Raw genomic sequence first — 21,568 nt, forward strand, 5'->3', positions numbered from 1 at the left:
TTCAAGAATAAAGACAGAAGACCAACAACTGGAATATATCATGGGAATGCAAAAGATCTCTTTTCATATCCCACTTCTGCTACTCATCATCTGTGTAACATTGGACATGTCACCTAGCTTTGTTGTCCTGCTTATTACAGAGTATGTATTCACTGAAGATTCATTGAATGGACTAATTAGTATAATTATATCTTTTTGAAAGTAGGCTTTGAGGAATTTGAGATAGAACTACATAAAAGACCTAGTACCATGCCTGATATTTCTTCACTGAGTGGGAGACACAGCTTAGGAATTTCTAGGTGAGAGGGACTGGACATTTAGACATGGTAGCAGCTGTATGGTTCACAGTGGCCAATCTGCCTGGAACAGAACTAAGCTAGTACTAGGGTCGGCTAGGGGTGCTCAAATCCTCAGCAAGATGGACTGTTTACTGAAAGGAAACGAGGTTTGTTGAGGCTCATCAGGTCAAGGGAAAGGCTGCAGTTTCAGTGGAACCCTGGAGGACAAATCAAGTAACAGCTGAGATGCTCAGATCTCAGCTGGTAAAGAAGCCACAGATCTAGGAAGCCTGAGAGTGGGGAGCCTGGTCTGCTGAGGCCTTGGACTCCAAGCTAGGACACCAGTAGCTCAGTCAAGTTCAAACAACCTTGTGTTGCAGAGCCTAAGCCTACTGTTTGCCCCCTGCTGTGGTCTGGCTAGGGCTCATCTTAAGGATTGTAGGGTCATGAAGAAAGGAACTTGATGGATTTTGATTGTCAGAAAACTAAAATAGGGTGTGCATTATCAGTGAACTGCATGCTTTGGGAAGTTTGGAAAGTTTATAAGTGTTCTTAGATTTATAAAGCAAAATATGGTTTTTCTTTCCTTTCTCTCTATAAGTTGAACCAGAGAGTAACATTTTTCTCTATACTCATAATACTAGGCCATGTTGTGTATATGGCCAATGTATAGATTTCGAGAACTCTCAGTTTCTTTACTTGTCATGCATCTATCAAAGTCCTGCTGTGGGTCCTGCCTTTAAGGGACTCAGATGAAACCAAGCCTCAATTACACTGCAGTGCAGTTAGCACCATAATGGAGGTCCTGTAGGTTCTAGATTCTGCAGTCGCAAAGAGGTGAGTGATAAGCTCTATCCAGAGAATTGGGACAGTCCTCATGAGATAGGAAAGGAATGAGCAAAAATTTACCAGGTGGGGTCATCAGGGCCACCTGGCAAACAGACAGCATGAGCAAAGCCATAGGTATGAAAGACCCTGATGTTTCTGCAAAGGTGGGGCTTGTTGACATAACCGGAACATAGGGTGCATGTTAGGAGCATTTGGAAAGAAGAGCAAGATGTCCCCATGTACTTTACTCAGGCTTTGGGCTTTGTGACACAGCCTATGGAGCCAAACTTCATGGCTCTAAACCCTGGCCCCACTGCTGTGTGCCCCTGTGATCCTGGGCAGGCACCTTGATTTTTCTGTCCCTCCTTTTTTCATCTGATGAAATAATAGGACATGCATCATAGGGTGGATGTGAGAATTTGAGTAATAACAAGGAATTTTGAGTAATGTCTGGCATATTGATAATTATGATTATTGTATAAGATATAGAATCATATAATTAACAGTGATTTTTGTTTTTAAGGGCTTCCCAAGTGGTGCTAGTGGTAAAGAACCTGCCTGCCAGTGCAGGAGACATAAGAGATGCAGGTTCGATCCCTGGATTGGGAAGATCCCCTGGAGGAGGGCATGGGAACCCACTCCAGCATTCTTGCCTGGAGAATCTCATGGACAGAGGAGCCTGGTGAGCTGCAGTCCATAGGGTCACAAACAGTCGAACATGACTGAAGTGACTTAGCATGCACTGTTCTTAAATCGTAACCTGTAGTCAGAGTGGAACAATCTGATAAGAGTGATGCTAAAGAAAGGTCACTGTCAGCCCTGTGGAATGGAGTATGAATTGGAACACAGGACCTGGGCTGGTGGTGGGCAAGTATAGCAATGTCATCAAGGGATGTTGGAGGTCTGACCTAACATGGTGGAAGGGGAGGTGGCTCTGGCAGATGCTGGAAAGGTAGGCTTGCTCGAGTCTGGTGAGCCATTAGATGAGAAGGGTGAGAACCCTCTTTTCTCAGCATTCAGGAGTTGTGCTAGATAGATGCTGATGCCAGTGTGTTCATATTTCAAGGTACCACCATGGTTTTTATGAAAGCTCTGCCTCCTGCATTGCCACTTGAGCTCACATCCATATTGTGCATGCTGGGCAGCGTTCTCTTCATGATGTTTTCAGCCGACTTAAATGTAACCCTTGATGATGACCATATTTACATAATGTGTGGCTGGTGAAATCATGGAAGATTGGAATTTCCCATTTTAATTCCATTTTAAAGATGCTTGTTAAGCAAAAGGATATAATTCATTTTTCAAACTGCTGAAATGTTATTTTGGCCTCTTGAATCAAAGGCATTCCGCAAGTGTTTTCTTTATTACATGCCTTAAACTTTAATTAGAATTTAATTATAAGATCCTGACGGCATGAGTAAGAGGAGCAGATGGGACAGTAAAAGCAGCTTAGTGAAGGAGGATTAAAGATTAAAAGTTGCTCGTTAATGGCATAAGGAATGAATAGAGAGCTAAATTACTATGCTTTTCTGCTAAGCTAATGCTTTTCCAGTTCTGCAACTTAGTTTTATCCCTAGTCTGAAGCTTAAGAATCTCATAAATTTAAGGTTTTTATTTTATTTTTCAATCATTCGAGTAGGTTTATGCATCTAAAATAAGCTCAATAGACACTTGTTATTTGAATCTCCATTCTCAACCCAGAAGGGTCCTTTACTGCTGGTAAATATTTTTGAACACAAAGATAGAAAGCAGTACCAGAGTACAGACTTTTCTCCCTCTCTTGCTTTATAGGTTAAAGAAAGGCATGTTTCAGTGGATATGTGCACAGTTCTGCTTCTAGAACTTGGCTGGACTCGTGTCATTTTTATAACATGCACCCAGGGCTTCCCTGGTGGCTCAGATGGTAAAGAATCTGCCTGCAATGCAGGAGACCCAAGTTTGATTCCTAGGTCAGGAAGATCCTCTGGAGAAGGGAATGCCTACTCCAGTATTCTTGCCTGGAGAATTCTACGGACAGAGGAGCCTGGCGAGCTACAGCCCATGGGGTCACAAAGAGTTGGACACAACTGGGTGACTAACACTGGGAGAGGCAACTGCTGTGATACGGGGAAGGAACACTAGGCCTGTGGTCAGAGCCAGCACTTTATAACATGCTCTTGGACAAATAACTTCACCTCTCTGATTCTCTTCCCTAACCTGTAGAAACTATTTTTTTTTTTAGGGTTTTTTTTTTTCGTCTTTTTGTCACTTAGTGTGCTGCCATGAGAATGCCTCTACGTGGGCAGTAATTCTGAATGTTCTATTTGTTTTAATTATTTGGCTGCATCATGTAGCATTCAGGATATCAGTTCCCCAAAAAGAGATCAAACCCCATGTCCTCTGCATTGAAAGTGCAGAGTCTTAACCACTGGACTTCCAGGGAAGTCCCTGTAAAAATTAATATCTAATTCCCACTTCAGTGTTCTGGAGGTTTAAGCTAAATGCAATAACTCTGCAGCGCTTACTAAGCCTACTTGGGCAGTGCCTGTCCTCAAGAAGCTAGCTCAGAGACTGAAAGGGAAAACGAACCAATGAATAAATTGAGATGATGTAAAATGTCATAGTAGAGGTACCCATACAGTGGCAGAGGGATCACTAATCACCAACACAGACATTTAGAGCCAGGAGATAATGTATATGTAAGGGTGTTAGCAATAGAAAGGGCTTTACAAATATAAGCCGTTTACCAGTATAAGACGATGAAGTTAGGGATCCAAACTTTTTGATTATTCTCAAATTAGGTAGAATATTATTTGCAAACAGGTAAAATACAAAAGTGGTAGCTCAGATGGTAAAGAGTCTGTCTACAATGCAGGAGACCCAGATTCCATCCCTGGGTGTGGAAGATCCCTTGGAGAAGGAAATGGCAACCCATTCCAGTATTCTTGCCTGGGAAATCCCATGGACAGGGGAGCCTGGCAGACTACAGTACATGGGGTTGCAAAGAGTTGGACCCAACTGAACGACAAACACACAAAACAAAGAGATAAAAACATGCAAAATGATGATTAATTCTTCTGGCACCTTGCACAGAAATTTGTACATAGTTCACATAGTTGGGGCTCAAATCATATTTGTTGAATTGATTTGAAAGAGGCTCACATTTTCTCATGAGTCAACTTGAGCATAACGAGATTTTGCTCAAGATGGAGGAGGAGGGTGTGAAGTCTGTGAAGCCCAGCGAGGTTGTTTGGGGAATGTTGTCCATTCATTCAGGAAGTCAGCTCATGTGCCCCTCCTGCCCTCAGCCTGCCCCATGGTTGGCCTTTGCAACCATCCTCCTCACCCCTTGGGTTGCTTGCTGAAGGAGTGGTAGAGATTTGGAGGGGCACCTTGGAACAGCCCTTCACATCACGCAGTGAGGATGACCCATTCTGCTGTTGGGGCCATATCTAGCATCACCTCCTGCTCAACTAAATGATTCTACTTCTCAATACTTTCACTCCTAGTTTTTCTTTCTTTTTGAACTCTTAAATTTAGAATCTCTCTCCTCCTCTGCCCTCTACTACTAATTACAAGCTTAATGCATACTAGGCAACAGTTGAAAATAAAAAGAAGTAAAGCTATATAATGAAATAAAAAACATTTCATCTCCTACCATCTAGGGATAACTTCTTTTTCTTTAAAAATCTTGATATATGCTTTGTTCTAATTGTTTGCAAATTCTGTATTTTAAAATTCACCTACTCAAGAAAATTTATTTGCAACTCCCAAATTAATATTGGTGGTGCTTCTGTGGTCATTGCCAGATAAGCATGGAGCAGCAAAAATTTTCTGAGTTGTGTGTGTATTCCCAGCAGAGTTTGTGCTAGGTGACACTCTGCCTTCTGGTTTCTGTTGTCATTCTATATGTGTCCTTTTGTGATCTATTAATACCCTATTTTTCTTATTTTTGTGCTTTTCATTGGTAATTTTACTGTTTAAATGACCCCCAGGCTTGGTATTTTCTGTATTTGTAAGTATAGGAAGGCTCTGCTCTGACTTAAAGAGAAACTGTGTTAGATAAACTTTGTTCAGACATGAGTTAAGTGCTATTGGGTCTTGCATTCACTGTTAATGAATCAACAGCATATATTAAATGGTGTGCTTTTAAACAGAAGCACAAAAAACAAGGTTATGTGTTCATAAGTTGGTGAAAACAGAACCAGAGGCTTGAAGGAACCTAACCCTGTATTTCCCCTAGGAATGATGGAGCCATGTTTGTGGAGACTTCGTAGAACCTAAAAGACTCTGATGCTGGGAGGGATTGGGGGCAGGAGGAGAAGGGGACGACCCAGGATGAAATGGCTGGATGGCATCACGGACTCGATGGACGTGAGTCTGAGTGAACTCCGGGAGATGGTGATGGACAGGGAGGCCTGGCGTGCTGCGATTCACGGGGTCGCAAAGAGTCGGACACGACTGAGCGACTGAACTGAACCTAAACCTTGGTGGATAATGAGAACCGACAGTGTATCTTTCTACTCTTCTTGTTTTCTCTTCTGTCTCACAATGCTTCGGTCTCTGTTGTGTGCAGTGTGTGTATATTTGCTTAAATTGTATGTGCATGTGTTTAGCAACTGTAGTATCACACGACACACTGTTCTTTGACATATCTTAACTCATCAGTGGTCTGTGACATACCTTAACTCATCAATGGTGTTGGCCTTTGGCCCAGATCTATTTGTTGTCCTATCCTGCTCTATTCTGCATTCCAGATGGTTGACCCCTGCCCTCTGACAGTTCGACACCAGTGGGAGATGGGAGGATAGGAGAAAGGGAAGCCGGAATATATTGTCCTTCACTGTCTGCCTTGGACAGCATTTCTGGCAGTGGCCATATCCCCCTTGTGGCTCTCCCACCCACAGGGCAGGTTCCATCTTCTGCTGAGTGACCCCAGCAACCACACCTCCTCCTTTTGTCCTTTCGGCCCAGGAGTGGGAGCAGCTTCCTGCTGTCACTAATCTTCCCTGTCCCCTGGGTAAAGCATCAGATTCAAGCACCAAAATAAGACCAAAAAGAGAGAGAGAGAGAGAGACTAGTAGCAAGGGTCCAGCACTGTATGAGAAAGACTGAGAAAGGAGTGGAGAGAGTCCTCAGCCTGAGGGCCATATGTGCTGAGTATGTGATGCTGGACTCTGCATGCACAGGTTAAGCGGCTGAGATGCCATCAGCGGTTGGAGAGTAGTCAGTGCCCTGTGACCTGAGCATGTTTGTCTGGAATATGATGCCCCTTAACCTGACTAGATCATCCACTGAGTGAGTGAAGTCGCTCAGTCGTGTCCGACTCTTTGCGAACCCGTGGACTGTAGCCCACCAAGCTCCTCTGTCCATGGGATTCTCCAGGCAAGAATACTGGAGTGGGTTGCCATTCCCTTCTCCAAGAATATATATATAGATGTATGTATTTTTCTCAAATATGTATGTGTGTGTGTGTGTGTGTGTGTGTGTGTGTGTGTGTATGTGTGTATGTTTCTGGCCTCTTTTTATTCCCTTTTTCACATTAGGACCCTGTCTCCCTTAGAGTGTGTGGTCCCCTGTGGGTCTTATATTCCATTTTCAACCTTTCATGTTGGCACAGTCCTTATTAAAAATGTGTTTTTTCTGAGCCTTGGCCACACTGCTGAAATGTGGATTTACGAATGGGCCTTCAGAGCTGAAAGACATTTTTGAAGACCCACTGTACCAAGTGACATTAAATATTTATCAGCTAACTTGTGTAAGTTGTTCATCTGTTTGCTTTACCTCTTGGACCAAAAGATTTCTTGTCTCGGTTTTGCTAAAGTAGATATCACAGAAAAGTTGCCTTTTTACCTTCCACTCCTGCCTGTGCAGTTTTCTTGTCCCAGGAATATGGTACATTACTCTGCCTGTAGCAATACTTGGAAAGACTGCTACGGGCTTTGAGTATTTCATTGGGAAGAAATGCAGAATAATGATGGAAAAAGCCTTAGATTCTGGGGCAAGAATGGCTCTGCCGCTTGCGAACTGTGTAGTTTGAGTGGTTATATTTACCGTTTAAGGTGGTCACGTAGTTGAAATAGGACAGTATGGCAAACAGTACTGAGCACAATTCCTGGCCCCTAGTGGGGCAGCCATAAAAGGCAGCTTTCTTGTCTCATTTTCTTAGTCCTCTATCTGGGACTTTCCAAACACATTTCTAAGCAACCTAGAATAAAATATGCTATTAATAATAACCAAAAGCACACAGTTTAATCTTATTAAATAAACCCGAATGTTGCTCAGACACCCTTCACTATTTATGGAATACCTTTGTAAAACAACACTTTGGTTTTGTTATTAAAAATACCTACAACTTCTTAAAGGCTGGTTACAGCCTTTGTTATTCACACCTGAAAACATGCAGAAGTTTGGTTAATTTTGGCATATGCACCTACTTGCATATATATTTATATGTATATATTTATTCTTTTTTCTCTTTCACTATGTTTGTATATATATGCAGGCACACATATAGCTCTTTAAGAAACACTCTTCTAGTGTTTTATTTTCTTAAAGTCTGTACTTCACAGAATTTTTTCCCCCAGAACTGTTTATCCACACTCCAGACATGACCGTTGGAGAGGTGGCAGAAAAAACAAACGGCTGGTGTGTTTTGGGGCAGTCTGCATTCCTTTTAACTCTCTGAGCCCAGGCTTATGCTTGGGCTTTCAACCTATTTGTCCTGGGGCTCAACCCCTTTGATTCCTGCTTGAAAATTAGCTTGTTGTTCAAGCTCATGAGAGCCGCCCCAGAGCTCTCTTGGGTTCGCGAACTAGAGATCTATGAAGTGTTTGACTTTATTTGTAACTTTAACCACAGCAGCCTTAACCAGGCTTTTGTTTTCTTATTTAACATTTATCCTTGTAACCTTAACCTAATTTTGTTTTTAAATCTCCATCCTCCCCCATCCCACAATTCCTAATCTCTCTTTTGTCCTCAGATTTTCCTCCAAAGTCAAGAGTATGACATTTAAGTCCATCCTTTAGAAAGTCTCTATAATCTTAACACACATACTGAATTAGGACTACTTTTTTTCTGGGTTGCTTAGGAAGATTAAATACAGGTTTTAGAATGTAGAGTTCAAAAAAGCACAGACAGAAGTTGTGGTGTGGCTTGTGAGTAGGGGTGTGGGTTTTAGAAAGTACCGTGATACTTCTCTTGGCCTTGGGGGGACTTTTATTTCCTCTGTGAGGGTCCAGGAGCCAGGGCTGTGGATGGTTTAGACAGAGAAGGATTTAAGGGATAACTGCTTCCAGACCCTGAGCCTTGAATGCTAAATGATAGTTCAGGCTCTCAAGAAAGGGAGCAAGAGGCTGAAACAGGCTGGGGGAATCCCCATACAGCTTCCTGTAGCTCCAGTTCAGTTTAGTTGCTCAGTTGTGTCCGACTCTGTGACCCCACAGACTGCAGTACGCCAGGCTTCCCTCTCCTTCACCATCTCCCAGAGCCTGTTCAAACTCACGTCCATCGAGTCGGTGATGCCATCCAGCCATCTTATCCTCTGTCGTCCCCTTCTCTTCCTGCTGTCAATCTTTCCCGGCATCAGGGTCTTTTCCAGTGAGTCAGTTCTTCACATCAGTTGGCTAAAGTGTCAGAGCTTCAGCATCAGTCCTTCCAATGAATATTCAGGATTGATTTCCATTAGAATTGACTGGTTTGATATCCTTGTGGTCCAAGGGACTCTCAAGAGTCTTCTCTTAACACCACAGTTCAAAAGCATCAATTCTTTAGCGCTCAACTTTCTTTAACGTTCAACTCTCACATCCATGCATGACTATTGGAAAAACCATAGCTTGGACTAGATGGACCTTTGTCGGGAAAGGGATGTCTCTGCTTTTTAATATGCTGTCTAGGTTGATCATAGCTTTTCTTCCAAGGAGCAGGCGTCTTTTAATTTCATGGCTGAAGTCACCATCTGCAGTGATTTTGGAGCCCCCCAAAATAAAGTCAGCCCCTGTTTCCACTGTTTCCCCATCTATTTCCCATGAAGTGATGGGACCAGATGCCATGATCTTAGTTTTTTGATTGTTGAGTTTTAAGCCAGCTTTTCACCATCCTCATTCACTTTCATCAAGAGGCTCTTTAGTTCCTCTTTGCTTTCTGCCATAAAGGTGGTGTCATTTGCATATCTGAGGCTATTGATATTTCTCCTGGCAATCTTGATTCCAGCTTTTGCATTATCCAGCCTGGCATTTTGCATGATGTACTCTGCATAGAAGTTAAATAAGCAGGGGTGACAGTATACAGCCTTGACGTACTTCTTTTCCTATTTGGAACCAGTCTGTTGTTCCATGTCTGGTTCTAACTGTTGTTTCTTGACCTGCATATAGATTTCTCAGAAGGCAGGTAGGTTGGTCTGGTATTCCCATCTCTTTAATAATTTTCCAGTTTGTTGTGATCCACACAGTCAAAGGCTTTGGCCTAGTCAATGAAGCAGAAGTAGATGTTTTTCTGGAATTCGCTTGCTTTTTCTGTGATCCAGTGCATATTGGCAATTTGATCTCTGGTTCCTCTGCCTTTTCTGAATCCAGCTTGAACATCTGGAAGTTCTCAGTTTGCATACTGTTGAAGCCTTGCTTGGAGAATTTTGAGCATTCTTTGCTAGTGTATAAGATGAGTGCAATTGTACCTTAGTTTGAACATTCTTTGAAATTGCCTTTCTTTGGGGTTGTAATGAAAACTGACTTTTTCTAGTCCTGTGGCCACTGCTGAGTTTTCCAAATTTGCTGGCATATTGAATGCAGCACTTTTACAGCATCATCTTTTAGGATTTGAAACAGCTCAGCTGGAATTCCATCACCTCCATTAGCTCCCTGCAGCTCCAGCTGTGTGTATTGATCTCCCAGCAGATCCATGGCCGCATGGGACATACTTCATCACCTCCACCAACCCTCACGGCCTTACAAAAGAGATGGTAGCAGTTTTCTTTTATAGAAGGGGGAAACTGAAGCTCTTTGAGGTGAAGGAAATTTAGGGTCTAACCAGGATTAGAGTGGGTCTGGATTAACCAGTTTGTGTATTGCCTTTCTCTTCCCCAGTGCTTTTCCTTCCTTGATTTCCATGGCCCTTCTTTGGAGCTTATTTCTTTTGATATTCTTCCAAAGGGAGAGACTGAGATCTTTGCAGTATTTAAAATGCATCAGGAACTGTTTTTTTTTTTTTATGTTTTCCTTTTAATTTTTAAAATTGAGGTATAGTTGATTTATGGTATTAATTTCTGCTATCCAGCAAAGAGGTTCAGTTCTGCTATATGGATAAATATATTTGTTCATTGTTTTCCATACTTTTTTCCATCATGGTTTATCACAGGATATTGAATATACTTCCCAGTGCTGTACAGTTGGACCTTGTTGTTTATCCATCTTCTGTGTAGTTGTTTGCATCCGCTAATCCCAAAGTCCCAATCCTTCCCTCCCTCTTTGCAACCATAAGTCTGTTCTTTATGTCAGCGAGTCTGTTTCTGTTTTGTAGTTATGTTCATTCGTGTTGTATTTTATATTGCACATTTAAGTGATACCATTTGGTTTTTGTCTTTCTCTTCTGACTTCCTTTGCTTAGTATGATCTTAGGTCCATCCATGTTGCTACAGATGACATTATTTCACTCTTTTTTTTTTAATAGCTTAGTATATATTCTTATGGATTGGGGGCAGGAGGAGAAGGGGACGACAGAGGATGAGATGGCTGGATGGCATCACTGACTCGATGGATGTGAGTCTGAGTGAACTCCAGAAGTTGGTGACGGACAGCGAGGCCTGGCGTGCTGTGATTCATGGGGTTGCAAAGAGTCGGACACGACTGAGCGACTGAACTGAACTGAACTGAACTGAATATATTCTTTTTCAGGTTCTTTCCATTATAGCTTGTTACAAGATGTTGGATCTTGTTCCTTGTGCTTGTGGGTCCTTGTTTTTTTCTCTATTTTACATATAGTAATATATATCTAGGGAGAGATAAATTAGGATTTGGGATTTAATAGATGCATCAGGCACTGTTTTTATACATTGATGCAGGGTACATTTTGATAGAAATCCTGTGAGAGGGTGGTGGTTTCCCCATTTTAAATAGGAAATCTCTGAAGCTTTGAGGGTTCAGTCATTTGTCCAAGGTCACATGGGACAAGGAGGTGACTCTTTGGAGTCCAGCTGTGGCTGCAGAAACTTTGCCGTGCCCACTATACCAGATCCTCATGTTAGGATGATGCCCCAATATTGGGGTGAAGATACTCAGAAGTGGTAGATATGTGGCCATCGGTGCAGATGCGGTGTGTCATGCTCTATTACAATATCATTTTATTTCTTGGGATTTATGGCAGAGGTAGGCTTGCTTTCTTAGTCTCAGTTGGAAATGAAGGAAAGACAGTAATGATGAGTATTGCTCACATGTGAATATCTATGTTTATATACCAGGCACAGTTACTTGGGTTTTTATTTATCATTTATTGTTTCACTTCAGCCATATAACAACTTCAGAGTTTCTCTTATTTACAGATTTGGAAATACTCAGGGAAGTGAAGTCACTTCCCTGCTACACCTCACACTACTGGAAAGTGGAGGAATGGGGTTTGAACCTACATCAAAACTATTTCTTACACAAACAGTATTCTCCTTCTACTCAGCGTATGGACACACATCCCTGGGAACACATGTGGGGACCTCATGTGATACATAAGATGACTTATAGTAGTACAGGCAAGGGCTTATAAAACAGTGATTCACATAGTGAAGAAGTGACACGCCCCTTTTCAACTGTCTTATAGACCATTAGATTGCGGAAAGGAGAAAGTATTAGGAGCACAAATGTGTTTTATAGCTTTCTAATACTTTATCCTTTTTTTTTTTTTTAAAGAGAAAACAGAGCTTAGGCTCTGAGGGTTAGACAACAGAATCTAAAAGGACACAGCAACATTTGTTATACTTTGTATTTAAAATTTTTCTCCTCTTTAAAAAATCATGACATGTTTATACACACAGAATAATATAATGCATATATAAGGAATAAAGAATATTGTAGTGGACATCCATATACCTGTTACCTACTGAAAAATGACCCATCACTTTCAGGTACTATTGGAACCTTCTGTGTATCTCTGCCCATCACATTTTTCTCCTCTCTCTCCCACTGACATCTTCCATGTTTACTGTACAATGGTCAAAACCAGGTAATTGACATTCATACAGTGCTATTATCGGATGTATAGAACTTACTATACTCTTTCCTATTGTTCTACTGATGTCTCTTTTTTCTGGTCCAGAACATAATCTGGAATTACAGTGCATTTAATTGTGACATATTCTTTGTCCGCTTTAATCTGGAACTGTTCTTCAGCCTTGTTCTTTATGACCGTGACCTTTTAAAGCATCCAGCCAGTTATTTTGTGTTGTGTCCCTCCACTTATCTGATGTTTCCTCAGGATTCCATTTACATTATGCTTTTTTGGCAGGAAAACCAGAGAAATGATGTGCTCTTTAATAGTACATGATATCAGGAGACATGTGATGTCGATTGGCCCCGTCACTGGTGAGGTCAGCTTGTGATGTCTCTTGGTTAAGACTGTGTCTCCCAGGTTTTCCAGTATAAACTTACTACTTCTTCCTTTGTAATTAATATTACCTTGTGGGGAGATCCTTTGAGACTATGTACATATCATGCTTCCTGTAGCATCTTTGCCCAGTGATTTTAGCATTCATTATTAATTCTTGCTTGAGACAGTTATTCCTTTGGTTTTGCCAGGTAGTGTTTTTCTGTGTTTATCATTTCTTCTGTATTTATTAACTGGAACTCTCCTGTTAGTGACTTTCCCCTTGTCTCTTCCTGTTTATTCTTTCAAATATTTATTTATTATTATCAATATGTGCTTCTGAATTATTTTATTCTGTTGGTTATAATCCATTATTATCATTATTTTGTTGCCTAAACAGTCTTTGACTTAACCATTGGGAACCCCTTCATGTCGGCTTCTGTGTCCTTCTGTGCCCCATTTTTTTTTTTCTGAGGACGTGTTTACTTCCAGGTGCCATAGGATATCACTTGGTATTTGCCTTGTCCAGCCTTGGAATCAGCAGATTCTAGGCCACTGCATAGTTTCGGCAGGAGAGTGACATGATCTGATTTACATTTTAAGGAGCTGTTTCTAGCTGCTGTGTGGAGCAAGGATTGGAGGGAGATAAGAGTAGAAACAGGCAAGCAGCAGTTGAGTAATCCAAGTGAGAAATGACTGTGCTTTGGACCACAGTCATAAAGATGATGGAAAGTGTTTAGAGTGGGGATCTATATGAAGCTGATGCTGAAAAGACTTGCTGGTGTGGGGGAGGGGAGTTTCAGGCAAAGAGTGATCAAGAATGAATCAGTGACCCTTCTGTTCCCTTGACCTTGATGATAATTCGCATGCTTACACCTTTTTGACACTTCTGTCTATGTCCCATTCACAGGTTCCTCTTCTGGAGTCTCTTTATGTGAGTTTTCAGAGGCTCCTGACCTTGGTTCGTTTCTCTTTCTTTTCTGCCAGGAACTGTACCACAAAAGAAGCAAACTCACGTTTCTGTGGAATCCCAGAAGATAGCATAAGAGAAACACAGGCTGAGATAAGTGTACACGTCCACACCTTGTGAGCGGGGACAACTACAGTGAACTAACGGTGTCGCGTGAGCCTGGTCTCAGGGGGGCTCCTGAAATGATCTCGAGAGGGGATGCTGGCCCCGTATTGCAAAGTCTTTTAGTTTTTCAAGACAAACCAGAAATCCAATTTTTAAAAGAGTTGCAATCTTAAGATTTTTGTATGTTGGCTGAAGCTTTTTTTAGAACTCTGTGGAGGCCAAACAAAACATGTCTGTGTTCCAGATGTGGTCCATGGGCCACTGGTTTGCAACTTCTGCTGAAATATTCTTTCTGGGGTAACTTAGTGTACATGGCTTGGTTTTCTTGTTAGTTTATGAACCCGTGACTTCCAAATCTGTATTTCCAGAACTCTTCTTCAAAATAGAAGTGGCCACAGGACATAGGTAACTTTCCACTGTTGTCTCCAGCAGAAGGTCCCAGATTCACATTCCTCACCAACCTGCCTCTTATCTGCTTGCTTCATCCAAGTGATTCACTATCTTTCCTGAGGGATCCAGTCTGAAACCTGACTTCATTCTTGATGCCTGCCTTTCTGACAAATGTCGTATTCCGAAGTCCATCTCTGTGACTTGTTTGTGTTACTTTCTAAATGTTTTTCAATGTGCCTTCTTCTTTCCCTTTCTTCTACAACATTAATTTGGTCATTCAGGTAGCTTTGGAAGGAATATATCTACGTTTCCATCATTACACCCATTTTATAGATGATGAAAACTGAGACTTGGAGAAAACTTGTCATTTGTCCAAATCACATAGTAGCAAGTGGCAAAATGGCAGTTTGAACCCAGGTGATGTTAATTGCAGAATGTATATTCTTTATCAGCATAAAATAATGAACTGTTCATCTATATTACAGGAGATACAAGTAACAAGTGTATGATCTTGATCATCATTGCGCAGTGTATATATGTATGTCAATTCATGTTGTATACTTTAATATATGCACAATTATATTTGTTAATTATTCCTCAATAAGAATGAGAAGAAAGAAAATATTTTCAAAATAGAAAATAAATGACAAATGGATAAGAAGTGGAAGTAATCAACTAGAATTACCTAGATTTGCTTATAGCAGACCTCTTCTAGTAAGTTGCTACCTATATGTAATTTTTTTTCCCCTCGGTTACAATATCATCTTTATATAAAATGGTGCTTGATAAGTACTCAATGGGTGTTTGAAAACACATCTTTCCCTTGCGGATTTTAGCTCCTTGTTTTAGGTACATTTGCTTTATCCATGAAATCAACTGTCATCCCCTTCTCCTGCCTTCAGTGTTTCCCAGCATCAGGGTCTTTTGCAGTGAGTCAGTTCTTCACATCAGGTGGCCAAAATATTGGAGCTTCAGAGGATGAGATGGTTGGATGGCATCACCAACTCGATGGACATAAGTTTGAACAAGCTCTGGGAGTTGGTGATGGACAGGGAAGCCCGGTGTGCTGTAGTCCATGGGGTTGGAAACAGTAGGAAATGACTGAATGACTGAACTGAACTGAAATCGGCTGAATCACAGGGAAGTTCATTACAAATTATGAAATTTCAGTGTTCACATTGAAGACACTTTAATGTCATTTACAAAATTTGACATATAAGGGAGTTCAGGTGTCTGAAAGTAAACAAAAATTTGCCCCCTATAACAGGGAACCTGTTGCCTACTATCTCGGAGTCTCAATAGTGGATGGGTTCTCTGTAGGTCATCTGGGTCTTCTGATAGCTTCACACAGCTGTCCCCAGCAGACAGGCCTGGCCTGGGCTAGCTCTGGAAGGAGATTCCCCCTGCCTCCCCCTCCATGGCATTTTCTAGACAGTTTTATTTTGTTTTTAATTGAGAGCTGCTGGCAACAGCATTATGCTGATGTGGCAATTCCCAGTTGGTGGTCAGTTCTCTGCTTACTTTAGAAAGTAGCTTTTATTTTGGACAAATTTTAGTCACCCACAAAGAGAGCAAGCTTATTCCTTGGCACTCTGATGCTCTGGGTTCAAACACAACCAAAAGCCTTTGCAAAAAATCTTCAGGGATTTTTTCCATTAAAAAAACCCCGAAAAACTGTTGAATAAGAGGTTGAACTTTGGATTCAGACATTCCGGGGTTTGAGCCCCAACTCCTTTCTCTGAACCTATTTTTAGTCTGTAAAGTGAAACTAATGGTACTGCATAGGATCCTTCAGTTCAGTTCAGTTTAGTCGCTCAGTCCTGTCCAACCCTTGGCGACCCCATGAACTGCAGCATGCCAGGCCTCCCTGTCCGTCACCAACTCCCAGAGTTCACTCAGACTCACGTCCATTGAGTTGGTGATGCCATCCAGCCATCTCACCCTCTGTTGTCCCCTTTTCCTTCTGTCCCCAATCCCTCCCAGCATCAGTCTTTTCCAATGAGTCAGCTCTTCGCATGAGGTGGCCAAAGTACTAGAGTTTCAGCTTTAGCATCATTCCTTCCAAAGAATACCCAGGACTGTTCTCCTTTAGAATGGACTGGTTGGATCTCCTTGCAGTCCAAGGGACTCTCAAGAGTCTTCTCCAACACCATGGTTCAAAAGCATCAATTCTTCGGCACTCAGCTTTCGTTATAGTCCAACTCTCACATCCATGCATGACTACTGGAAAAACCATAGCCTTGACTAGACGGACCTTTGTTGGCAAAGTAATGTCTCTGCTTTTGAATATGCTCTCTAGGTTGGTCATAACTTTTCTTCCAAGGAGTAAGCATCTTTTAATTTCATGGCTGCAGTCACCATCTGCAGTGATTTTGGAGCCCAAAAAAATAAAGTCTGACACTGTTTCCTCTGTTTCCCCATCTATTTCCCATGAAGTGATGGGACAGGATGCCATGATCTTTGTTTTTTGAATGTTGTGCTTTAAGCCAACTTTTTCACTCTCCTCTTTCACTTTCATCAAGAGGCTTTTTAGTTCCTCTTCACTTTCTGCCATAAGAGTGGTGTCATCTGCATATCTGAGGTTGTTGATATTTCTCCCGGCAATCTTGATTCCAGCTTGTGCTTCTTCCAGCCCAGCAGTTCTCATGATGTACTCTGCATATAAGTTAAATAAGCAGGGTGACAATATACAGCCTTGACATACTCCTTTTCCTATTCGGAACCAGTCTGTTGTTCCATGTCCAGTTTTAACTGTTGCTTCCTGACATATAGGTTTCTCAAGAGGCAGGTCAGGTGGTCTGGTATTCCCATCCCTCTCAGAATTTTCCACAGCTGATTGTGATCCACACAGTCAAAGTCTTTGGCATAGTCAATAAAGCAGAAATAGATGTTTTTATGGAATTCTCTTGCTTTTTCAATTATCCAGCAGATGTTGGCAATTTGATCTCTGGTTCCTCTGCCTTTTCTAAAGCCAGCTTGAACATCTGGAAGTTCATGGTTTACGTATTGCTGAAGCCTGGCTTGGAGAATTTTGAGCATTACTTTACTAGCGTGTGAGATGAGTGCAGTTGTGCAGTAGTTTGAGCATTCTTTGGCATTGCCTTTCTTTGGGATTGGAATGAAAACTGACCTTTTCCAGTCCTGTGGCCACTGCTGAGTTTTGCAAATTTGCTGGCATATTGAGTGCAGCACTTTCACAACATCATCTTTCAGGATTTGAAATAGCTCACCTGGAATTCCATCACCTCCACTAGCTTTGTTTGTAGTGATGTCCATTGAATTAGATAATGCTGGTGTAGCACTTAGTTAAGTACTTGGACTATAGTAAGCACTTAATAAATGTCACTTATTACTGTTATTACTGTATCAATTGAATAGTTCTTATATTAGATCAGGTAACATTTCCTCTATCAACTCCTATTATGTATTCCCGCAGCATATCTCTCATGTCTAAGGGACTGCTTAATTATTGTCAAGCTGTGCTTGATCAGCATTCCTTCCTGCCCAGTTTTTGAATGAATGAATGAATTAAACAGACACTTTTTGAGTATCCTCTAGGTGCCAAGAATTGCACTGAATACTGCCTGTTTAAGAGTGATATACTGTGAACTTTCACTCATTTTATTCCCTGTTTCAAATTAGAACTGCATTACTGTAGTTCCTCAAATATGCCATCTTTCTCCTACGTACACACCACGACATAGACTGTTCGTGTGGCCTGGAACACTCTCACTTACCAAGAGGCATATTTCTGCCTTTGGCTCAAATCTTATCTGAAGCCAGCTTGACTAAACCAGGGATAGTTCAGTGCTTTTTCTGTTGTCTGAGAGTTGTACTTTGAATATGTGATTCCTTCATAATATTCTCATGAGTGTGTGTATTATCATTTGTCTATGTCTCTATTCACTGGCCTAGGAACACTTTGAGACCGGGGATCACGTCTCTTTGTTTTTGCCTTCTTAGCAGAGTGCTTATAGAAATGTGATTCTATCTATTGGTGAGTTGGATGGATGAGTGAACGAGTAGGTGGGAGAAAGAAGAAAAATGATATGTGAATTAAAACAGACAAATAAATAAATGAAACAGGGACCTGACCCTATGACCTTAAGATAGTGTCATGCTTATAGAGGAAACAGGAATGTAAACACTCTGAGTGTAGTGATAAATGCTTAGAGATCCTGAGAGTGTAAATGGCAAGTGATGGTCAACAGGTTTTGCCTGTAGATGTGTCTTGTTTCAGCCACTCCATGTTTGTTTATTTATTTAAAAAAATTTAGGTACCCCAATATAAAAATCCTTGAGCTTCCCACATTTGGCAATGCTGGGCCATTCTCTACATGAAACAGTGTCCTAGAGCTGGAGAAACTGAGGGACAGGGGCTGCATTTATGTGTGGGTGACAGTTCCACAGTCCTCTCAACTTTACTCATTTATGTTAACCATCCTGACCAGTCAGTCCTAAAGGAAATCAAATATTCATTGGAAGGACTGTTGCTGAAGCTGAAGCTCCAGTACTTTGGCCATCTGATGCAAAGAGCCAGCTCATTGGAAAAGACCCTGATCCTGGGAAAGATTGAAGGCAGAAGGAGAAGGGGATGGCAGAGGATGAGATGGCTAGATAGCATCACTGACTCAATGGACATGAATTTGAGAAAACAGTGGGAGACAGTGGAGGACAGAGGAGCCTGGTGTGCTGCAGTCCATGGAGTTGCAAAGAATCGGACAGACTTAGCCGCTGAACTACAACAAACCTGACCTTGAATACGCTTGAGTTTGCAACCTCTATTGCAGAAAGCAGTTGAAAATTTCTCCAAGTGGGAAGTGAGAAAAGGGGACAGTTCACTGTGGATAGAAGGAAGGAGGAAGTGGCAGTAAGAGGAAATGCCTGGAGATTTGAAAACTACGTGGGATATTGGAAAACTGGCATAACTCCTGTCCACCCACAGTACACAGAGCTTGTAGGGGCTTGTAGAGAAGCCAGTGGGGGCCCAATCAGGGTGTCTTTTTATATATTTTCTGAAGAGTTTAGATTTCAATGTAGAGTAAGGGGGCAGTAGTCAGGGGATGGTTTAAGCAGAGGAATGACATGGCTGTCCCTTATAAGTGGATAAATTCCGAAGGGAGAAGAGCAGATGCAGGTGGACCTAATAGGAGCCTGTTACCCAATTCAGTGGTTCTTAACCCAGGTGATTTTGCTTCTCAGGGGACACTTGGCAAAGTCTATAGATATGAGGAGGGAGTGTGCTGTGGGCATCTTAGTAATAGAGGCTAGAGGTATTGCTAAACATCCTCTACTAACAAGACAGCCTCCCACAACAAAGAACTATCCAGCCCCAAATGGTAGCAGTGACAAGACTGAGAAGCCCTGCTCTGTCCAACTGAGCTATCAAGACAGCATGAACTCCTTAGTGACAGAGTGAAAGAGACACAGTCAGTGTATTTCGGACTTAAAATCAGTGGACCTAAGTAACTGATTATTTGATTGTGTTCATTTGAGGAGAGAAAATGAGGATGAGCAAGTAGGGAGAAAGAGCTGAGCAAGGTTTATTTAGCAAATAAAGAAGAAGCCAGCCTTAAAGGTGACTAGAGGTGCTACATTAACAACACCGTCAGTTATGCCTATTGATTGAACAGCACAAACAAGCATTCTCTCATCTTTTTTCGTCTTTAAGAAAAAGCTGATAATTTTATTGAGATCTAGCAAACTTAGTTGATGGGGGGGGGGAAAATATAAAAAGGTTTCCATTTATACTTCTGGGCATTTTTTTGGCAAGAGTTTTACTTTTGGGTTTCAAGGTAAAGTCATAAAGCCAAGATCAGTTTAAGGGTTGTCCCAGGTCACTTCCTGATGTTTTTCTCTCTCCAGAAATTTCTTGATCCTTTAGTATGTATCCCTTACAAAAATCCATTGGAAAGACAAAAATTGTAAAGATAACTATCCAAACGTGTTTGAATTTTTCTTCAAATATGACTATATTGACACTTGTTCTTACTAGTAAAGGGGAATTGGAACTTGGTGTCAACAGCACTTAACCTTCCTATGCTGAAATTAATTTGATCTATTCTGCTGGTGCAGAAAGTTCAGCTTTCGAAAGACCAGGAAGAGAACAGAGGGTAGGGGTGGAAAGCAGAAGTTGGTTAATAGCAACCTGGCATCCTAAAGCTTAAGTCCTAGATCTTCACCACAAATACTGCTTCATCCAGATTCTAGTTACCTGGCAACATCTTACATCCATTCAGGGTATACAGATCAGGTAGGATTCTGAGGAATGAGATGGATAGAATACTTAACCTCCATCTCCACATGTTCATAGCTCTTCTTTGTCTTCCCTTTCCGGAATCTGCTGTTATGAGAAGAGTGAGAAGCAGGGAGAAAGTTCCACTGGTATTCAGCCAGTCCCCTCTGGGACACCTGTGTCCATTCTGTTTTGTCAGAGCATCAGCCAGAGTCCCTGCAAGAAGCTGGTGGCGTACTCCAGTGAGGTAGTTTGAGAAGAATGGGCAAGTGTGGGGTAACTACAACGATAGTGTGCAAGAGCTCCAGGCTACCAAATGTGGAGCTTGTGTCAAGGGCAAGGGGCGGGTGTGTCACCAGCTCCCGGAGAGATTATGTATGGAGAGGTTCAGCAGTGTGACCTTTGGTAGAGAGCCATGTCTAGGCCACACTTCCCTCTTGCCTGCTGATGCCCCTCAGTGGCCCCTCCTTCACCCCTACATTGGCCAAACCCAGGCCAGAGGGCAGAGAGCCTTTTGGTGTGATCCACACCAAAAGAGAGTGAATCTGGAGAGGCAGATGGGAGATGCTGGGACATGGCGGTGTTCATTCAGACTGCTGCTGCTTGTGGTCAGATATTTGTGGAGGAGTCAGGTGGTGGTGGGGGAGTGCTGTGCTTTGGAGTCAGAGTCTGGTACAAAATCACATCTGCTCCACCTACTCACTGAGCGATTCTCAGTTCAGTTCAGTTCAGTTGCTCAGTCATGTCCGACTCCTTGCGACCCCATGAACTGCAGGACGCCAGGCCTCCCTGTCCATCACCAACTCCCAGAGTCCACCCAAACCCATGTCCATAGCGTCGGTGATGCCATCCAGCCATCTCATCCTCTGTTGTCCCTTTCTCCTCCTGCCCTCAATCTTTCCCAGCATCAGGGTCTTTTCAAATGAGTCAGCTCTTCGCATCAGGTGGCCAAAGTATTGGAATTTCAGCTTCAACATCAGTCCTTCAGTTCTTTCAATTTCGCCAAGCCCATATTTCCTCATCACATGATGGGAGCAAGGCTAATGCTACACCACAAAGTTTTGGAGAGGCTCAAAAAATAATATTTCAGTGTTGCTGACAGGGCCTTGGGAAAGGCTGGAAGAAGCTACAGTAAAATGATCAGTATACCCCAGTGAAGCTGTTTTTCTATATAAAACAGATATAACTGTGTTGTGAGATAATCCTTTTTTTTCACTATAC

The 21,568-nt window shown here is 42.0% G+C and overlaps 1 protein-coding gene across 16 annotated transcripts in view; it reads left to right on the top strand.

Moving 5' to 3' along the window:
- The window catches only part of FGGY (FGGY carbohydrate kinase domain containing), a 510,923-nt gene that overhangs the window by 109,896 nt on the left and 379,459 nt on the right, over positions 1–21,568 (top strand). For 6 of the 16 annotated variants that reach the window (XM_069592895.1, XM_069592902.1, XM_069592900.1 and 3 more), the window contains one exon: positions 13,635–13,733. The exons of the other annotated variants lie outside the window; for them this stretch is intronic. In XM_069592895.1, coding sequence (XP_069448996.1) covers positions 13,635–13,733 — 99 coding nt within the window. The remainder of the gene's footprint in view (positions 1–13,634; positions 13,734–21,568) is intronic. 16 annotated transcript variants of the gene reach the window in all.

This window comes from Ovis canadensis, chromosome 1 (assembly GCF_042477335.2).
Source record: "Ovis canadensis isolate MfBH-ARS-UI-01 breed Bighorn chromosome 1, ARS-UI_OviCan_v2, whole genome shotgun sequence".
Classification (NCBI taxonomy): Eukaryota; Metazoa; Chordata; class Mammalia; order Artiodactyla; family Bovidae; genus Ovis; species Ovis canadensis.